This window comes from Chiloscyllium plagiosum, chromosome 38, assembly GCF_004010195.1.
Source record: "Chiloscyllium plagiosum isolate BGI_BamShark_2017 chromosome 38, ASM401019v2, whole genome shotgun sequence".
Lineage (NCBI taxonomy): Eukaryota > Metazoa > Chordata > Chondrichthyes > Orectolobiformes > Hemiscylliidae > Chiloscyllium > Chiloscyllium plagiosum.
This window is the reverse complement of record NC_057747.1, coordinates 12,278,527-12,301,085: the sequence shown is the minus strand read 5'-3', so window position 1 is coordinate 12,301,085 and position 22,559 is coordinate 12,278,527. Positions and strand designations below refer to the sequence as shown.

General features: G+C 41.3%; 1 protein-coding gene across 6 annotated transcripts in view; it reads right to left on the bottom strand.

The window, feature by feature from the left end:
• rassf4a (Ras association domain family member 4a) overlaps positions 1-22,559 on the bottom strand; it is a 264,606-nt gene that overhangs the window by 107,390 nt on the left and 134,657 nt on the right. For 5 of the 6 annotated variants that reach the window (XM_043678853.1, XM_043678857.1, XM_043678856.1 and 2 more), the window contains 2 exons: positions 6,337-6,430; positions 1,183-1,258 (listed from right to left, as the gene is read on the bottom strand). In XM_043678853.1, coding sequence (XP_043534788.1) covers positions 1,183-1,258; positions 6,337-6,430 — 170 coding nt within the window. The remainder of the gene's footprint in view (positions 1-1,182; positions 1,259-6,336; positions 6,431-22,559) is intronic. The other variant, XM_043678858.1, reaches the window with a different exon arrangement.

Sequence of the window (22,559 nt, the reverse complement as noted above, 5' to 3'; positions counted from 1 at the left end):
GGTATACGGTTGTGAGTGTGTGTGGGCATGCGGTTGCGAGTGTGTGTGTGGGTACGCAGTTGCGAGTGAGCGTAGCGTGGGTATGCAGTTGCATGCACGTGTGTGTGTGGGTGTGGGTGTGTGCGCACGTGTCTGTGTGTGTGCATGTGTGTGCACGTGTGTGTGTATGTGAGTGTGTATGTGAGTGTATGTGCACGTGTGTGTGCGTGTGTGTGTGTGTGTGTGTGTGTATGTGTGTGTGTGTGTGTGAATGTGAGTGTGTGTGTGCAAGTGAGGGTGTGTGTGCACGTGTGTGTGAGAAGAAGGAAGGGAGACAAAGAAAGTGAAAGGGACCAAGAGTGCGAGAGGGTGAAGTGTGTGAGAAAGATGAAGGACGTGGGAGAGACATAGACAGACAAACAGCGTGACAGAGACAACAGTTGGGAGTGACCAAGAGTTTGAGAGAGACAAAGAGGGTGAGAGAGACATACAGAGCAAAAAGCAAGAGTGAAGCAGAGGGGCAGTAAAATAAATGAACTACACTCCTTTATGTTATTGATGATGACTGTTGACGTTTCTCTAACGGATGGACATCTCGTCTTCATTGCTTACTGGCATCAACATCAAACTGAAGTAAATAAACTGGGAGATCACACTTAGGCAGCAATATTTCTGCCATTCAAAAATAAAGAACAGATACCTGTTCAGTGTAAGGAGTTACACTCATTATAATACTGACTTAAAATTGGTTAATGATTACACTCATTATAATACTGAATTAAAATAGGTTAACGATTGTCAATGATAGAAGAAACTTATCAAAGATCTAAACAGACTCAAGTTGCTGAATAGCCAATTATATCCAAAAGACTAGTTTTGAGACACAATTCAGATAAATACAGTGCTATTTAAATTATTACAAATGCAAAGACAAGCAGTTCCACTTCCTGGTAAAACTGATGAATGGTAGAAACTGAGGCAAAGGAAAACAATATACAAGTTGTTGAGACAAATGTGAAATATGGAAACTATTTCCACAGATCCTCGACGGTAAATTAAAGCACGTGGCCTGACCAAACATTAAGCAACATCAATGTACTGTGTCATCAATTCATTATTTGCTGGCCGTACCAATGAGGTTATATAAGGTAGCCCTGATGGCTGAACCAGTGAGGGTATCTAGAGCTCAGTTAACTATCCTACCTCTCGGTGTCTTAATTGGAAACTTTTCCCTTCTTGGTAGCAGTTGTAGGTTTTGAGAAGCATTAACAGTTCAGACCTAAACGCAAACAACATCAACACATGATTAAATCTAAGCAGCAAGCTATTCCGTAAACAAATAAAAGATCAACAGGGAAATGTAGGTTGTTATCCTGATGTCTTTGGGAACTTGTGAAACAGCCACCAGCTTCAGTGCTGAGGGATCAGGAATCATGCTCACAGTCAACTCTGCAACAGACTGACTGGCAGGGGCAGAGGGAGGTCGGGGTGCATGGGTCAGCCAGAAAACACAGCAAAAGCCAAAAACAGAAGTCTGAGGATCAACAAAGCCTTGCTTCATTCAACTAGTTTATGTTGTGTATGGTGCTAACAGGAGTCTTTGCTCTCTTTAGTGCCTGGAAGTTAGTGCTCAATTCCATAAAAAGAACAAGAAACACAGATCTCCCCAGTTTGTTTGCCACTAAACCTCGTTGTAGTGATTGGGACCAGCTGGACCTGTTAACCATTGGGATTACTAACCTGGGCCAATCAGGGAAGAAAAATGACCCGGAGATGAGAATCCCCTCAGTTCAGGGGACTGAGTCTGAGCTGGCTGGCTGGCTACAGTGTGTAATGCTAATGGTTTCTGTTTCTAGGGACATAATTTCTGAACTGGCATCTGAATTTCAAAGGCATCTGGATGGGTATATGAATAGGAAGGGTTTGGAGGGATATGGGCCGGGTGCTGGCAGGTGGGACTAGATTGGGTTGGGATATCTGGTTGGCATGGATGGGTTGGACTGAAGGGTCTGTTTACATGCTGTACACCTCTATGATCTACACAGCAAGTTTGTTACTGGTATTCCTTTTTAAAGGACTGATTCCTGAACTGACCATTCTTCACAGTCAATGTGTTAATGGTGTATTTCAGTTCTCTTTAGGGAACTGTTGTTTCACTGGCTGGTTACAGCCTGTGTGTTACTCTTCTTGTGTTTTATTTTGAGAAAAGGACGATGCTGATTTTGTTGCAGGGCTTAGACCTTGCCCTCTGGTTTTCTCAGTGACTGTATTTTCTTTTTTGCGTGTGTTTTCACTAAGAAAAGAAAAAAAGAAAATACAACCAGGAGAGAGAGAAGGGCATTGTCTGTCAGTGGCCACTCCGGTGTTTTATCCTTCTGGTGGGGGAACATGAATAAAGTTGTCTGCACACATTGTTTCTTCACTGTCTCCTACACCACACCAAAAAATATATGAAAATCAGGAGAGTATAATCTTCTCAATTGAACACTGACTCTTGGGCTGGCTGGCCACAGCCAGTCTACTGTTCTCTGGTAAATAAAGGGTGACTTGGTGACAGGAGCCAGCCACTGTTATTTCACTCACCCATTTTTTGGTTACATTGTGCCAGAAGATCAGGGCTTGTCTACAGAGGGGGACGGTACACCCTTATGATTAAACAGGGCTGGCCTCCCACTCACTTTCCTTCAGCTACAACACATTGTGAACACAGATTCGTCAATGCTGCAAGTAGCAGTGGTCCGGCTCATTAATTGTCAAAGTGCGACATCAATGAGAAAGCATCGCTTATGAAATGTTACAAAAACCTAATAAGATAACTTTGAGTGACTGAAGAGAGACATTTTTCCAGGCTATCCACAACAGAATACCAGCAAGTTCATTCTCCAATCAAGATGTTTGTACTCAGCTGGCGGAATATTTTATTCAGTCTAAGAGCTGAATGGTTGTGGTGACATTGTCAATAATGTCAAAAATGCAAATCTGTGTGCAGTCACTATTTGAATCTTGTGTTTGGTCTCTAATTCTCCAGATTGGGTACACTTGCAGCATTACGTAACTCGAAAATAAGTATTGCTAAACAGGAAGTCTGAAGTCAGGAGAGAATTGGTATCATTTCCACTCAGAAATGGCACTTCTGTTAGGATTTTCTCTTCAGTGTCTTGACTATGAAATATAAATGTGTAAATATTTTTGCTAGTTACGAAAATGGTGTAAAATATTTTTTTTAAGTGTGGCAGTAAAATTGCTCAGTCACATGTGATGATCTAGGCTATTGGAAAGGTCCCAGATTGAAAGCTGGCCTGATAGATTCTAAGCAAAGTTTACTGATAGTCGTAGAGTGATACAGCTCAGAAACAGACCCTTTGGTCGAACCGGTCCATGCTGAAAATAATCCCAAACTAAGCTATTCCCATCTGCCTGCTCCCCCCATATCTCCCCAAACCTTTCCTATTTATGTCCTTACCCAAATGTCTTTTCAACATTGTATTTGCTGCAGAATTTCTTTAACGTGAGAATAAAAGTGCATTTCAGAAAAGATGTAAACAAAAACACAATAAAGCTGTCTCGGTATAGAACAGAGTGATCTTAAAACACACTGCTAAACAAAGTCTCACCTAATACCAGATACCACTATTTTTCAGAAATTATCCTTTTATACCAAACCTTTAAGTCCAGCATAGCAGGTTTCCCCAGTTCCTCCATTTGAACTAAAGCTTTCTTGTGCAGATACTCCCAAACCTGGAAGCCGAGATTTTCTTAGCTTTTTAATGACCTGCAGACCTCTAACCAAACGCTCAGCGTGGAAGTTATACAAACTACATTTTCTTCTGGGGTAAATGTGCTTTCCCTGAACTGTTCCATACTTGTTTTTTTATTAAGGACAGGAACTACGTTTGCTCTTGATCCCAGTCAGGTCTCATCTGAATGGCCCAAAAATGTTTAATTTGTGTGTTTTTCAAACAAAAACAAGCCAATGGCTCTCAACATTTACCCAACCTGTTGTAAACCACAGTAGAAGAAAAGTCACCATAGTCCAAATCTCTTATCAGGGAAAGATGATTGGTGATGAGATTAGATTAGATTAGATTACTTACAGTGTGGAAACAGGCCCTTCGGCCCAACAAGTCCACACCGACCCGCCGAAGCGCAACCCACCCAAACCCCAAAGTGCATTTCAGAAAAGATGTAAACAAAAACACAATAAAGCTGTCTCGGTATAGAACAGAGTGATCTTAAAACACACTGCTAAACAAAGTCTCACCTAATACCAGATACCACTATTTTTCAGAAATTATCCTTTTATACCAAACCTTTAAGTCCAGCATAGCAGGCTTCCCCAGTTCCTCCATTTGAACTAAAGCTTTCTTGTGCAGATACTCACATAACTGGAAGCTGAGATTTTCTTAGCTTTTTAATAACCTGCAGACCTCTAACCAAACGCTCAGTGTGGAAGTTATACAAACTACATTTTCTTCTGGGGTAAGTGTGCTTTCCCTGAACTGTTCCATACTTGTTTTTTTTATTAAGGACAGGAACTACATTTGCTCTTGATCCCAGTCAGGTCTCATCTGAATGCCCCAAAAATGTTTAATTTGTGTGTTTTTCAAACAAAAACAAGCCAATGGCTCTCAACGTTTACCCCACCTGTTGTAAACCACAGTAGAAGAAAAGTCACCATAGTCCAAATCTCTTATCAGGGAAAGATGACTGGTGATGAGATTAGATTAGATTAGATTAGATTACTTACAGTGTGGAAACAGGCCCTTTGGCCCAAGTCCACACCGACCCGTCGAAGCGCAACCCACCCATTCCCTTATATTTACCCCTTTACCTAATACTATGGGCAATTTAGCATGGCCAATTCACCTGACCTGCACATCTTTGGACTGTGGGAGGAAACCGGAGCACCCGGAGGATACCCACGCAGACACGGGGAGAATGTGCAAACTCCACACAGTCAGTCGCCTGAGTCGGGAATTGAACCCGGGTCTCTGGCGCTGTGAGGCAGCAGTGCTAACCACCGTGCCGCCCAGAGTCACCTCAGAGTCACAATGCCTCAGGAGAGGGGAAAGCGTGAACCATCTCAGTAACTTCAGCTGTATCAGGGGAATTGAACCAGCACCGTTGGCATGGCTCTGGATTGCAAGCCAAATATCCAGCCAACTGAGCTAACCAATCCCCATGCAAATCACAAAAGTCTCTGCTCACTGACAAATGCTGGATTATGTCCACTCGTCAAGAAAGACTGTCTGACCTAGTAGAGCTTTCAGACCCTCATCTGCTACTACTTTAAATCCAAACTCTAACCTTTCCCCACATAGAGGCAGTACAAATGATGCATGTACTTTGTGATAAGGAACACCACAAGGAAAGGCTTCGGAAGTGAGAGAAAGTCATTCTACAGAACAGTGAAGGTGAGATGAGAAACAGTCATCTGATACATCTCCACCTTTATTCAAGTACTAAGCTGATCAGACAAACTCGGAACTAATCATTTTCCAGGTCATTTCTCTTCCTGGATGAATAAAGGAACAAATAAAACAACAGCTCATTTTGAAATCTGGGACTAAAACAGGCTCAGCATCGGTAAGAGGCAATTGTTCTTCATTTTAAATGGAGGAGCAAAAGGATTGTCAGATGAAGAATGAGCCGGGGTCACCTAATTCAACCTTGACCATCCTGGTAGTTTCATGACACAATGATCATGGACCTGTTGACTGATCTTTAGCTATTGGCCTGTGAAAGACGCAGACATGATGGGAGGAAAACCCCAGTGGTCAACTGCCTCGAAACCATAGTTCCACAATCAGTTTTATTCTCCCAGACATTGCATCACTCACCACAAATATTCAAATATGTCTCAGTTTACTCATGAAATCTATTTAAAAACAAATCTAAAACAAATTTATTTAACTTTAATTTGATTTAATCAATGATCTTACCATCTCCCTATGGATTCCGTTCCATAGATTAACCACTCATTCTACAATTTCCACAGATTCATTTTTGATATTATCGACTTTTTGACATGAAGTGATATCTGCTATATCGAGTGCCTTTAAAAGGCTCAGTCTCCCGATCAGAACCATGACTATTTTCTGCTTATTTAAATCAAGAAAACTTCATCAGCTCATAGCCAAGCTGTTAGGTGGAAGTCCTTATAAGACCAAGGCAAACGGGAGAGATTAACATTGTCTGTTGTTTCCAAGTATGTACCCTGGTCGAATTGTATCGACAGTGCTCAGAGGAAACGTTGATGACCCCCAACCTTGCTGAGCTGAATGAGAATATAAAAAGCTTTTGACAGAAAATAGAAGATCAGAACCAAATGTCTGTATTGCAAAAAAAGACACTTACTTCGAAATGCATTTGTCTTCACTGATTTTAACAAAAGTCGTTTGTTGGCTTCCTTCCATGGCTATTTTGGACCCACTGGGGAAAACGTATGTGCCTGAAACAAAAAGGAAACTTGTTAGAGCCAAACAACTATTTCCTGTTGACAACAATTTAATCTTCTGGGGCTCAATTAGTTCAATTGAGCAGAGTGTGATGTAGAACAATGTCAAAGATCAATCACCACGATGGTTGTGGTCGTTTTTTTTACTCATTCACGGAATGAGGGTTTTGCTAACTCGGCCAGCATTTATTTCCCATTCCTAATTACCCAGAGGGTAGTTAAGAGTCAGCCACATTGCTGTGGGTCTGGAGTTACATGGAAGGCCAGACCAGGTCAGGATGGCAGTTTCCTTCCATAGAGGACACGAGTGATGCATTTTTACAAATGACAATAGATTTATTGTTATTATTAGACTCTGAATTCCAGATTTGTTTTTTAACTGAATTCAAATTCTATCATCTGCTGTGGCAGGAGTCAAACTCAGGTCCCCAGAACATTACGTGAATCTCTGGATTAACAATCCACCGATAATATCACTAGGCCGTCCCCTCTCCTTGATGGAGGACCTGCCTCTTTGGCTGGCCAACAGCAAACCATACATGCAATTATCTTTCTCTCGTAGAAGTTGTACTTCATGTACCATGGCTAATTGCTTAATTCAAATGAATTTTCTTAAAATCATATAATCATATAGGGCAAAAGAGGGCCTTCAGCCTCTCGAGTCTGCGCCGACATGTGAGAAACATCTGACCTTCAACCTAATCCCATTCACCAACACATGGCCCAAAGCTTTGAATGTTATTACATGACAAGTGCTCATCCAGGTACTTTTTAAAGGATGTTAGGCATTTCGCATCCACCACTCTCCTAGGAAGTACATTCCAGACTGCCTCCACCCTCTGAGTAAAAACAATTTTCCACACATTCACCTAAACCTCCTGCCTCTCACCTTGAACCTGTGGCCCCACCCCCGTGACTGACCCTTCAACTCAGGGGAAGAGCTGCTTCTTAGCCACACTGTCCATGCACCTCATCATCTTGTACACCTCAGTGAGATCACCCCTCAGTCTTCTCTGCTCCAACAAAAACAACCCAAGCCTATTCAACCTTTCCTCAACACTTCAATCTTCCATCCCAGGCAGTATCACAAAGAAAAATTAAACTAAGCAACCAAAATAACAAAAGAGGGTGCCAGGCTAAATCAAACATTAGTTAAGCAGGATATAATTCAACAGGAAAATGAACCAGATCCTTTACCATCCTGGAGTGAAACCATTGACAGGTTAAATATATAAACAGTATTACACATTGTACATTGTCTGCATTCATAGATCAAAATCAGTAAATGGTCCATCTGCATTGAGTGCATTAGAAATTTTTGTTTTACGCTAACAATCTTTAATTTGGTAAGAGAGCTAAACCACAACTCATAGAGTCATCGAGATGTACAGCATGGAAACAGACCCTTTGGTCCAACCCGTCCATGTCGACCAGATATCCTAGCCCAATCTAGTCCGACCTGCCAGCACCTGGACCATATCCCTCCAAACCTCTCTATTCATATACCCATCTAGATGCCTTTCAAATGTTGCAATTGTACAACCTTCACTACTTCCTCTGTCAGCTCATTCCACACACACACCACTTTCTGTATGAAAATGTTGCCTCTTAAGTCTCTTTTATATCTTTCCCTTCTCACCCTAAACCTACGCCCTCCAGTTCTGGACTCCCCCACCCCAGTGAAAAGACTTTGTCTATTTATCCTATCCATGCCCCTCATGATTTTATTAACCTCTATAAGGTCACCCCTTAGCCTCCTCAAATAAACATGCAGAGAAAGTTGTGAATTACTTGCAGTAGCACAGAGTAAAATATGATGATGGTTTACATACACAACGGACACAAAGCAAATAGTATTACCAGAATTCAACTTGGCTTCCATCATGCCAATTAATAACTCGCAACTGACAAACCAGAGTCAGTGCAGACCAGGGGATGGGGTGAGGTGAAGTGAGACGGGTTTGTTTAGGGTCAATGGGCTCTTCCCTATGCTGTAAAGCTCATGTAAAATCTCAGCCCCTCAGAAATTGTCACTCTGCTGTCATAGTTCTACAGCATATTTTTCTGATAACAAAGTTAGACAGAGCTCAATAAGCCACTCGAAAAGTCATACTTTTCCAACAGCACAGAAATAGGTGACTGACCACCATGTGTCTATGCTCTGTGTCACATTACTTCCTAAAGTCTACAAGCAGATTTGTATGTACACTGTGTTTATTTTGTTATTGTGAATACAGGTAGGCATCTTGAATACTTCTTCGCCTCCATCCTTAAAATTGGGAGTCTAAAGACAAATACAGTAATCAGAGGAGACCACTCAGCCCCTTGAGTTCTTCTGCTATTAAATTCGATCATGGTCTATCTGTGACCAAACTCCATCTACATATATTTTCTCCCCATGCTTCAGTATGTTTGGTTATGAAAAATCTATTAATCTCAGATTCAACATCAACTGTTCCAAGTTTTTACTATTTTCTGCAAAAAGAATTCTTTGCTAACTTCAGTCTTGTAAGGTCTGACTCCAAACTTTAGGCTGTGCCCCAATGTCAGACCCTCTCTCTACCTACACCCTCTCTTCCGTTTCATTTTTTTTAAAAAAAGGTATTCATTCAATGGGATGTGAACATCATTGATGCAGCCAGCATTTATTGCCCATCCCCAATTGCCCAAAGGGTAGTTAACAGTCGATATTGTGCTGGGTATGTAAGGATATTCGTGAACCAGATGGACTTTTTGTCCAATTACTAATGGTTTCATGGTCATTATTATACTACTGTTAATTGAATCCAAATTCTACCATCTGCCATGGCAAGATTCGAACCCAAGTTGCCAGATTGTTACCGGGATTAATAGTCCAAGAAAACACCACTAAGCCATTGCCTCCCAGTGAAAACGCCAATCAAACCACCAGTTAACCTTCTAATTTCCAGGGAACAGAAGCCTAGCTAAAATAACCTCCCTTCAAAACCTACTCTCCAAATCAAGTTAACATTTGGGAAAATGTACTTTACACTACTGCCAAGACCAGTATATTCTCCCTCAGGTTTGGAAATTCAGACTAAAAACTGCAGAGTTGAACTTAGCACAGCTGTATAACACCTTCTATTCTCTACATCGAGAGCAATGGAATGCGGAAGTCCATCATTACACTCTTCTTTTTGATTACTTTATCTATGTTTTCATACTATTTTAATGATCTTTGCACATAGACTCCCAAGTCTCTTTGAACTTGTTTCTAGCGATTCACAGTTTATAAAGCACTCCAATCTCATTTTCATTCCAAACCTCAAAAATTGCTTCAGTTTTACCCCAAAACTTAATTCATTGAAATATCTTTGCTATTTTCTTTTTCTTCTTCACGACTGTTTACAATGCTGCCAATCCTTGTTTCATTGGCAAACTTGGGAACGTGGCTTTCAATTCTACCATGTGAATCATTCATAAATGGTACACAGTTGAGACCCTTCTAAAACATCTCTTTGAGATCCCCTCCCCCCCCCATCCGATCACCTCCTATCAACTAGCGTAGTTTTTCTATCTCCTTTCACTCAGCCTGTTCCTAAACAGTTCAATAACTTGTGTTTAAATCCATGAGTTTCAATTTTAACTGACACTTTGATACCAGATACTTCATCATGTGCCTTCTAAAAGTCCATATCAATAGCAAAACATTTGATAGACCCTGGCCACTGCACCAGCCAAGTTTTCAACAAAAAAATCAGTCAAAGAAATAACCCAGCCTTTAAAAATCCATCTGGTTCTAAATTTTAGAATTTTCCATCACATTATCCTTTATAGATTAGATTACTTACAGTGTGGAAACAGGCCCTTCGGTCCAACAAGTCCACACCGACCCTCCGAAGAGCAACCCACCCAGACCCATTCCCCTACATTTACCACTAGGGGCAATTTAACATGGCCAATTCACCTAACCTGCACATTTTTGGACTGTGGGAAGAAACCAGAGCAAACCCACGCAGACACGGGGAGAATGTGCAAACTCCACAAACTCCACACAGACTGAGGTGGGAATTGAACCTGGGTCTCTGGCGCTGTGAGGCAGCAGTGCTAATCACTGTGCCACCATTCTACCCAGGATTCTAATAAGTTTCCAACAATTCCATTGTGTACATCTCTATGACTCTATAAATGTGAGGCTAACATATGTACAATTTATTTTTTTGGTTTCCCTTTGAACTTACTGAAAAGCAGAGCAGCATGTGAATATGCTTCTTCCTCAAGAGAACTTTCAATGGTCAGAGTAAGGAAGTTTGCAATAGTCTCACCCACTTCATTTAAATATTGGAATAGAAACCAACAGTACTCGGGGATTTGTAACTGCTTGGTGTGCTTCGAAATGCCTTCATTCCTCTCCTTTAGATAACTTCAGTGAGTCTTCATCACTTATTCAGTTTTTGTTTCATTAGAACATCCAGCGTACTATTCCTCCACTATCAACACATTTCACTATTTATTTGACTTTATTTGATTAGATTAGATTACTTACAGTGTGGAAACGGGCCCTTCGGCCCAACAAGTCCACACCGACCCGCCGAAGCGTAACCCACCCATACCCCTACATTTACCCATTAACCCACGCAGACACGGGGAGAACATGCAAACTCCACACAGTCAGTCGCCTGAGGCAGGAATTGAACCCGAGTCTCTGGCGCTGTGAGGCAGCAGTGCTAGCCACTGTGCCACCGTGCCGCCCACTATTTGGCAGTACAAATTGTCATTTGGTAGTATAAGATTTGAATATCTCTGATAAAAAGCATATTTATCAAAGCTTTTCATCTTGCACTCATCAGGACAATTCATATAAATGACAGTTTAAGAGGGAACCCAATATTTATACTGTATGGTAGGAGTGCAGTGATGAGCTGGCCACTGGACTCTGCTTGCTAATGTTGTTGACAGAAAGAATGCATTAGTTATTGAAGATCACCAGAACAGGAAAGCGGGGCCAACAAATCCACAGTCCCCTGGATGACAAAGGATTTAAAGATTAAGATGAAAGAAAGTGTGCTTACAACAGGTGTCATGTTGGAAATACAATGAAGAACACTTTGAAAACAGAAAAGTGAAAAATCAAATTCGAAAAGCAAAGAGTTAGTAGGAACAGGGACTGGTAACAAACATAAAAGGGGACTCCAAAATCTTCCGCAAGTTATAAATAATAAAAGTGTGGTGAAAGGAAGGATGTGACTGATTAGAGACCACAAGTGGACCAAAAGCGGATAGAAAATATATTTTAAAAATCCCAGAAATAGTCCATCCAACCTGCTGTACCATTCCAGATCATGGATGATATGCATCTCAATACTATCTTCCTGTGCTGTCCCTATACCCTTTGATATCCTTAATAGCTACAAACCAATCAATCGCTGTCTTGAATATACTCAATGATTGACATTCCACAGCCCTCTGGGCAAGGCAGCTCCAAAGATTTCGCACCTTCTGCATGAAGGAAGTTCCTCCTCAGCTTAGTCCCAAATGGCTTGCTCCTAATTCTGAGTGACTTTTCCCATTCAGCTCCACCACTACCACCACCAATGCCCCAAAGAAAGTGAGGGAAAACATTTATTCTGTATTCTTCCTCACTCAGTCCAATCCTTTAAAGGTATGTTAAAGCTTCAATGACAAGACCTCTCATCCTTCTAAAGTCCAGAGAATGCAGGCCCAGTTTCTCCAACCTCTCCTCTCATAGGACAGTCCCACCATCTGAGGAATTAATTTGGTGATCATCCATTTAGGTGGTGCTTTGTTATGGCAAGTACATCTTTTCTTAGGTAAGTTGGCCAAAGCAATGTATTAGGTGCAGTCTCACCAAGATCCTATAAAGCTGAAGCAAATATCCTTTACCCCTGCACTCAACCATGCAATTTTTCTCTCTTCATTCACGGGACGAGGGCATCACTGGCTGAGCCAGCATTTATTTCTCTCCCTACTTGCCTTTGAGAAGGTGGTGGTGAGTTGCCTTCTTGAACGACTGCAGTCCACTACTAATGCCACTAGGAAGCAAAAGTGATGGAATGATGATAATTTCCAACTCATGATGATGAGTGACTTGGGGGAGATCTTGCAGTTGGTGGTGATCCATGTATCCGCTGCTTTTCTCCTTCCAGATGGAAGAAAGTGTAGCTTTGCAGGGTGCTGTCTTGGTGAATTTTTATAGTGCATCTTGTAGATGACACACAGAGTGTCGGTGGTGGAAGGAGTGGATGTTTGTGGATCTGGTGCCAAATAAGTGGGCTTCTTTGTACTGGATGATGTCAAACTTCTTGAGTGTTGGACCCGCTATCATCCAGGCAAGTGAGGAGTATTCCATCACACTCCTGACTCGTGCCTTGTAGATGTGAACTGGCTCTGAGGAATCAGGATTCCTAGCCTCTGACCTGCTGTTGTAACCAAAGTATTTATATGGCTAATCTAGTTTCATTTCCGGTTAATGGTATTCCTCGGGATGTTGATAGCTGGGGGAAGTCAATGAAGGCAATATCAATGAATGTAAAGATATGATAGCTAGATTGTCTGTTATTGTAGATGGTCATCACCTGGCACTTTTGTGATGCAAATGGTATTACTTTTGTCTGGATATTGTACAAGTCTTGCAGAATTGAACATGCCTCAGTAATGAAGGAATTATGAATGGTGCTGAATATTGCACAATCATCAGCAAACATTCCCACTTCTGATTTAACGATGGCGGGAAGGTCATTGATGAAGCAGCTGAAGATACTTGGGTTAAGGACACCACTCTAGGGAACAGAAGTATAGATCTCAACAAAGCTGTCCCACAACCCTGTTCACATGGCTACTGGCCACACTCTTAATGATTTCATACAATGTTGGTTTAATTTTGATATCATGTGTAAATTTATTTTATACACACTTTCTGTTGTTCTGCTTTGTCAACTTTTGTTGACCTTTGTATCCCAGTCCTCAGGACCCATACTACTTTTCTGCATTAGTACATTGTTTGACTTTAAACTATTTGTTGTTCCTTATCACTTTGGCTTTTAAAATGTACTGATTACTAGGTCGCACTGAATAAAGAATTTAATTTCGTTTTTTTCTCCCCACAGGATAAAGGTGTTGCAGTAAGACAAGCTTTTATTGTTCTGTCTAATCTTTTACAATAAGTTTAACACTGCAATAAAATATTTGTGTTTATTGATTATGGGGCTTGACTATGGATAATTAACCTGAGTGAAACCATTCAGTTTGCCGAGTTTGTGTAAAGGATGTCAAGGCATTTGTTTAATAATCACAAACAACAGAACTTCTCAAACCTCATTTCCAATTGCAATGAAAGCCACACTGCGCGATGGTCAATCGTTTTGCAGTTATGTTCAAAGTATGCACTGTTTCGACCCAGCAATTCTTCCATTGCAGGTGGCCTTCCTTGATATTGACATGGCTTTGCACATATCCCTCTGCTGACTTGCAGGCAAGTATGCCAGCGTGTCTACAATCATGGATCTTGGGCCATCTGAGCATTTCAGCCCAAGTAAGGAATACTTAGGTGTGTGGATTGCAGGGAAGAGCGCTCAGTTGGCAGCACTCCTCCTATCAGTCAGAAGGCTGACAGTACTTCCTCTATTTTAAATTGAGAAGATTGCACTTCATCTCCACAGCCTAGCAGTGGACACCTCACCAAACACACCAACAATACGCTCATCACATTCTAGGCCCAAGAGCCAGGTGCTTTGCAAGGTAGAGCACAGACAAATCAAGATTGTCTTAGTTAACATTAGGGGTCTCTGTTTGAAAATAAGGTTTCTGTTTGAAAGTAAGGTTCAGTGAAATTGCCTTCAATGAATTCCCCCAACTATCAACATCCTGAGGAATACCATTAACTGGAAATGTAACTAGGTTAGCCATATAAATACTTTGGTTACAACAGCAGGTCAGAGGCTAGGAATCCTGATTCCTCAGAACCAGTTCACATCCACAAGGCATGAGTCAGGAGTGTGATGGAGTACTCCTCACTTACCTGGATGGTAGCAGGTCCAATACTCAAGAAGTTTGACATCATCCGGTGCAAAGAAGCCCACTTATTTGGCAAGACAGAGATAAAGAGAACATTTTTTCAGAGGATTGAGAGTAATTGGAAGTTTCTTTCTCAAAAGATGATGGAGGGAGAGTCTTTGAATATTTTTAAGGTCGAGGTAGTGAGAGGTGAGATGGGATTATGGAGTAATCAAATCAGTTATAATCTTACTGAGGCGTGAAGCAAGACCGAGGGGCCGAGTATCTTGCTCTTGCGCTGAATCCATTTGGAAATAGGCAGTCCTTCATAAAAAGGTGCTACCCTGCAATTGGGCACATGATTCATCCACATCGAACAGCCAAGAGAGCATCGAAATCCATTCAAATGGGGATCAATAAAAGGAAATGAAAAATAATTGTAAAAAAGCAATAGAAAACCAATATAAGCAAATTTATACTGAAAAAGCTTGAAGTAAAATTGGAATGAGCAAAGAAAGTAAAAGACAGAAAAGGAAGATTAACTGAACCAGGAAGAAGATGATAAACTCAGTCTTGCAGATTAATTTGTTTCAATTATTATGTGGAGACAGGTTGATGGCTTGACTATTTGATCCAATGAGTCATAATCATAAAAGTAGAGATATTTTCAAGATTCAGAGAATGCCGTCATTGATTCCATTAGGTTCAGAACTGATCACAGGCTATTGTTGGCAGGGTCCAATATAAGAAACATTAACTAACGAGCATAAAAAAATGGAGGTTTATCACGTTGATGACTATGATAATCCCTACAAGGTCTATTGGGGGGGGTCACTAATTAATCACCTTAGGAATTGCTGAGTATGAGCTCCCTTGGTAACAGGCAATGGCTTGCCTGACTGGAACTCATCACCTAAGCCCTTCATAAAGCAGACCCAGGGATGGGTTCACAGAACTGTCTGTTAACGTCTGGGACTAGTGTATTTTTACCACTTGTAGTGCCTCTATTTTAGTGTTCAGCAATGAACTGGTCAGATTTCCTGAGTTATTACAACAGCCAACTTTGAAAATCTCAACCATGTCTTCATAGAAGAAGCAGCATTGTGAAATGTACACGTTTAACAGAAAGGAGCCACACAAAAGAGTTTCAATTTTCTTTTGCAATGCAATTGCTTCCTGCCACAGTGATATGTTGTTTATCTCCAAGGTGTCAGAATTGCCAGCATTTATTGTCAATCCCTAAATGCTGTTGAAAAGGTCATGGTAAGCCACCTTCTTGAAGTGCTCTAACCATTGTGCTTTCCGTTTACTCACAGTGCTGTATAGAAGGCAATTCAGCTTTTTGACCTGGTAACAGTTACAGGAGCAAGGTTTTACTCCCAAGTCAGAATGACGTGTGACTTAGAGGGGAACTTGCAGGTGAGGGTCTTTCGAAGCATCTGTTGTCCCTGTCCTTCTAGGTGGCAGGGGTTAAGAGATTGGAAGGTGTTGTTGAAGGGGTATTGGCAAGAAGTTACAATGCAATTGAGGATCCAAAAAAACCCTGCCCACTTATACCTGTGGAAGAATGGAAGAGGTGAGGAATGTGGTGAAAGTAAAATCACTAAGGGAGCAGGACTGAGCAAACTGATGAAGCTACAGGTTGATAAGTCTCTGGTAATTGGGACGAGTCAGAGCGGTTTTGTAAAATGGAAGTGTTGGAATTATTGCAATTCCTTGAAGAAGTACTATATGTTGTGGCTGTCGAGGAGCCGGTTGATGAATTGAGTGTGTATTTCCAGAAGACACTTGACAAGGTTCCAAATGAAAGATAAAACAAAGACCTGAAGAAGCTGGAGATCTGAATTGAAATCAGAATGTGCTGGAGAAACTCATCAACAAAGGAAGGTAGCATCTGTAGCAAAAATAAACTGCGCTCACATTTCAGGTCCCGTGACCCCCCCAGGGAAGGGTCACTGGCCTTGAAATGTTAAATTTAACTTTTCTCAAGGTTAATATGCTTAGCTGGAGCTCATGGTATGAGGGGGCAAGGCACAAGGACGAATAGACAATTGGGTGGCTAGCAAGAAACAGAGATTATGCATAAATGGCTCTATTTCAGATTGGCAATACTGGTGGTGCCACAACCGTCTATGCTGGAACATGGACTATTCACAATTTATTTGAACGCGTTAAATGAGGGAATTGACGGCATGGTGGCTAAAGTTGTGGATGACATAAAGATAGGTTGGTTAGTATGTCATGAAGGTGATGTAACAATGATGTAGCATGACATTGATAGCTTAAGTGAGTGGGCAAAAAACTGACAGATGGTGTACAATGTGGGAAAAGTGCCAATTATTGACTTTGGCAAGAAAAATTTTACAAAGCAGAGCTTTACTTGAATGGAGAAGGATTGCAAAACTTCCAATTTACTGAGGAATCTAGATGTTCAGAAAGCTTAGCAATCAGGTACAGCACATTAATCGGGAGGACTAATGGGACGTAGCCTTTATCATGAGAAGAACTGAGCATCATGACTACACTTCAGTCAAAGAAGGCATCGGTGAGAGCCCATCTCGAATATTGAGTACAGTTTCGGCCTCTTGTTTTCAGGAAGGATGTATAATGCATTGGAGGCTGCACAAATCTGGACAAGCAGACAGTAAACCATCACACTCCTGGTTAATGCTTTGTAGAAGGTGGGCAGGCTTTCAGGAGTTGAGGTGAGAGTTTAGTGTCATACAACTCTCAGCCTTTGACCTGCACTTGTGGCAACAATATTCATATGCTGGTCTAGTTGAGGTCTAGTTGTGGTCAATGGTAATCCCAGGACTTTGATAGTGTGGCAATCAATAACAGCAACCTCTTGGCATCCAATGCTGAGACAGTTAATTTCTCACTTGTTAGGTCAGTGCCCGAGTACTTAAGTCACAAGCACCATTATCCAGTCTTGTTAAATGCAGGCAACTTCTGCTTCAGGATTGGGTCAAAAACAATACTGAACATTGGGATATCATCAGCAAACTTTACCATCCAGACCTGCTGATGAAGGGCAGGTCATTGACAAAGCAGATTAAGACTGGTGAGTCTAGACCACTACCCTGTGGGACTCCTACAGTGATATTCTGGTGGTGAGATTACTGGCCTCCAAATGACAGCAACCATCTTCACTGATGTCAGTTCGAATGCAACCACTGGAGAGCTTTCCCACTGATTTCTGTTGTCTGCAATTTTCCTTGGGCTCCTGAACACTTCAGTTAGTGAACTGCTGTCTTGATGTCAGGGGCAGTCACTCATCTCTGGAATTCAGTCAATTTGTTGATGATTGGGTTAAAACTGTAATGATGGCAGGGTCAAGTGACCCTGGTGGAATCAGAATTGAGTATCAGTCGGCAAATATCACTTAATAACACTCATTATGATATTTCCCATCACTTTGTAGATGGATGTGGAGATGCCAGTGTTGGACTGGGGTGGACAAAGTAAAAAAGCACACGATATCGGGTTATAGTCCAACAGGTTAGCTGCCAGAGGAAGGAGCAGGGGCTCTGAAAACCTGTGGTTTCAGATAAATCCGTTGGACTATAACCCAGTGTCACGTGATTTTTGATGTTGTAGATGGAGACTGATAGGGCAGTAAGTGGCCAGATTGGAATTTATCCTGCCTTTTGTGGACAAGGGTATACCCAGACAATTTTCCAAATTACCGGGTAGATACCAGTGCTGTAGCTGTATGGGAAAAGTTTAATTAAGGTGTGGCTACCTCTGAAAGACTTTCAGTGTAAAATCAAAACCAAAATTGCACAAAAAGTATTGGGTGAAACTGATAAGGATATCATTTTATAGCCAGGTGCCAGTATAATTGAAGTCTACTGATAAAAGTTTATTGTTTCAAATCACAAGTCCAACCTTTTCACACTGATCCTAAGGGAACAGTTCACAACAGCAATGAGAAGATGTTAGGTTGTTTGAAGCAATTATTGCTTTTAACAAATTCACACAGAATTAACAAAATATAGTAAATACTGAATTACAAATTATTTTTAATATGGTAAGGATGCACAGATCAAGAAAATTGCAATTGAACGTAGAGAATCCAGGACCCCAGTATCTGGAAAGCTGCTTATTTTTCCTGATGATATCACGTTTCCAGACACAATTTGCCCTGGCTGATTACAGACCACGTGACTAGCATCTATTAACAAACAGTCATAAAGCCCTCCAATATAAGGAAGCATGTATCACTATAAGCTTTAGAATACAGCAGAGTTTACTATCTTCATCAGTCAAGAGAGCAAGAGTGAAGTGCAAAATCTTTCAAACACCTGAACGAATTAGGAAGGTTTGTACATCATTGATTTTGAGCAAGGTTGAAATGCAACTTAATGCATAATATGAACTGTTCACAGGTGCATATTTCTCAGGTGGAATCAGTTATTTCTGTGATAGGCTACTTGCAGCAATGGACTGATTTCCATGATCCACGATCGACGAATTTGATGTTGTTAATTGGGATCCATTGTTTCAGGTCAACTTGAGGTAAAAGCTCCAGCATTTATCTGGTCTCAGCGAGGATAAAGAAGGCGCTGTACGCTTTGATCCAGACATTCGTTGAGAAGCCTCAACCAGGAAAAATAGTAACGTGTTAACGTTCCCATTAGCTGACAGCACAAGATTGTGGGGACACAGATTTAAATTTCTGGATATGAGATGAAGTGCTAAGGTGAGGGTAGGGGAATGAGGAAAAACTTATTTGTGAAGAGTGGTATTGACTGGGTACCTTTTACTTATGAGCAGGCTGGAAGTGAAAACGATGAATGATTTGAAAATAAATTGGATGGTCACTTGAGTGCAGTAAACCTGTAGTGCTATATAGAGCGGGGGAAAGGGACTGAATGGACTGTTTTACAGTAAGGACACAAATAGCCATCATCTGTGCCATAATGATTCTGTACATACTGTGAATAATCACATATAATTAAATTTAATGTTTTGAAATAATTATTCCAGAGACAAAATAAAGCTGCAGGATGGATCAGAGGCCGTCCATTTGGATGTTGATGATTTTATGGAGTGCATACTTCTCCAATGGTAAGTAATGAACTTCCTCTGACTTTGTTTTGAATATATTCTAACAGTAACAGCTGCATCACTCTTTATATCTTTCAGCACAAGCTCCAGACTGGTGTCAATGCCATGAGTTAATAAGATTTGTGAAACCTAATCAGATTGTGAACTACTCAATTGTACAACCAACAGTCAACTGCAAAGCTCCTGAAATTCGGTGAGTATCAGTGTACGAGAGAGAATTGCACACATTTAAATGCTTGTCCCTTGGAAAATGTGGCCATTGCTAGGCCATGTAAATTAAAAGCAAGATGCATTTTTCAATGTCAGATGGTCAGACTTCAATCTCAAGAAAGATGTAAATAGTTGACTGATTATCTGAGAAATTATGAATAATTATAATGTTTGCCTTTACCACATCTGGTGTCTGAGTGTTCAGATGTGGTTCCGATTTTCCCATTATACTAAACCAATTGCTTTTGAGTTTCTCAAATTAGAGATCCCACTGCAAATAGTGCTCATTTTGGAAGAAGTATTTTCTCCACCAACCCCCAAGCATTTCCAATCAAATTAATCCTTAGATCACTGAACACAAACCTGCCTTGTCCCACTCCAATTGAACATCTATGTATGTCGAGGTGTTGCAGCTTCACGCTGTAACATTAATGCAGCTGAATATGGATTTATCACAAGAAAATAATTTTAATCTGTATTACCTCCCCAATTTTGAAACAAGGGTGCTTTTAAAAAATATGCCGAACCATTTTCTCGTAGTTGTTAGGTCGCATAATCTAAATTCAAAAAATATATTCTACTATTTTTAAAACTTGCTGCTTAAACACACCTACCTGGGGAAGGAGCAACGCTCCAAAAGCTAGTGCTTCCAATTAAACCTGTTGGACTATAACCTGATGTTGTGTGATTGTTAACTTTGCTGCTTAAACGTTTTTTGTACCCCACAGGACGGGGTTTGATTTTTACAGTCCCCTTTGTAGCCTGAAAATTCTCATTAATATTTAATTCACCCCGTGGACATGTTTAGTTTTCTTCGAATCCCCACAGTGTGGAAACAGGCCATTAGGCCCAATAAGATGGAGGACGGGAAAAATTTCTGGCTGAAAGAGCCGCTCCTTCTTTTGAGGTATTTTAGGTGTTGGAGGTGATTTCCTCGAATTCCAGGAGCAGCAATTACTGTTTTATATGCTGTTGTATTGTTTTGGAACTTTGGCAAAAAAAAGTAATAACAACAGCAGTTTAAAAGGGAGAAGAGCAGACAAAGGAAGCACATGGTGAGGTCAGTGCAGGAGAGAGAGAGAGAAAGGGAGAGAACCTGCACAGTTACCGCCTTTGCTGTTTGAATTCGTGTATCGCTGGATATCAGGATGCATCTGGGAAAATTAACAAACAGTGAAATTCCCACCAATCTTGGAGGAACTGTTGGGCGAAATTCACAGCACGGAATCAGATAAGTTAATGGTTGTTTTAAGTCTGTCCAAGAGAAAGGCTGCAGTAGTGAGTATAGTGGATTCTTTCTTGATTATATGTTTTTGGAGATAAGTCTCTTGAACAGTATGTGATGGATGGCAGTTATAGGAAGGGGGGGAAGTCTCAGATACAGTCACATAGATGGGTTAACTCCAGGAAGGGTAAGAGAGGTAGGCAGCTAGTGCAGGAGTCTTTTGTGGATATACCCATTTCAAACGGGTATGCTGTTTTGGAAAATGTAGGGGGTGATGGATTCTCAGGAGAACGTAGCACGAACAGCCAGGTTTCTGGCATTGAGACTGGCTCTAGTGCAACAAGGGGTACGTCAGCTTCCAAGAGGTCAACTGTGTAAGGGGATTCTGTAGTCAGAGGTACAGACAGACGTTCCTGTGGCCAGCAGAGAAAAAGCAGAATGGTGTATTGTTTCCCTGTTTCCAGGATCAAGGATGTCTCAGAGTGGGTGCAGTTTGTTCTCACGGGGAGAGGGGCCAGCAGGAGGTCATTGCCCACATTGGAACCAACGACATTGGAAGGGAAAAGGTTGAGACTCTGAAGGGAGATTACAGAGAGTTAGGCAGAAATTTATAAAGGAGGTCCTCAAGGGTAGTAATATCTGGATTACTCCCGGTGCTACGAGTTAGTGAGGACAGGAATAGGAGGATAGAGCAGATGAATGCATGCCTGAGGAGCTGGTGTATGGGAGAAGGATTCACATTTTTGGATCATTGGAATCTCTTTTGGCGTAGAAGTGACGTGTACAAAAAGGACGGATTGTACCTACATTGGAAGGGGACTAATCTACTGCAAGGGAAATTTGCTAGAACTGCTTGGGAGGATTTAAACTAGTAAGTTGGGGGGGGTGGGACACAGGAAGATAGTGAGGAAAGAGATCGATCTGAGACGGGTACAGCTGAGAACAGAAGTGAGTCAAACAGTCAGGGCAGGCAGAGACAAAGTAGGACTAATAAATTAAGCTGCATTTATTTCAATGCAAGGGGCCTAACATGATAGGCAGATGAACTCAGGGCATGGTTGGGAATATGGGACTGGGATATCATAGCAATTACAGAAACATGGCTCAGGGATGGGCAGGACTGGCAGCTTAATTACAGCTGTGCTGAGGGAGGATATTCCCAGAAATACATCCAGGGAAGTTATTTGGGTGGAACTGAGAAATAAGAAAGGGATGATCACCTTATTGGGATTGTATTATAGATCCCCTCATAGTCAGAGGGAAATTGAGAAACAAACTTGCAAGGAGATCTCAGCTATCTGTAAGAATAATCGAGAAGTTATGGTAGGGGATTTTAACTCTCCAAACATCGACTGGGACTGCCATAGTGTTAAAGGTTTAGATGGAGAAGAATTTCTTAAGTGTGTACAAGACAATTTTCTGATTCAGTATGTGGATGTACCTACTAGAGAGGTTGCAAAACTTGACCTACTCTTCGGAAATAAGGCAGGGCAGGTGACTGAGGTGTCAGTGGGGGAGCACTTTGGGGCCAGCAACCATAATTCTATTCGTTTTAAAATAGTGATGGAAAAGGATAGACCAGATCTAAAAGTTGAAGTTCTAAATTGGAGAAAGACCAATTTTGACAGTATTAAGCAAGAA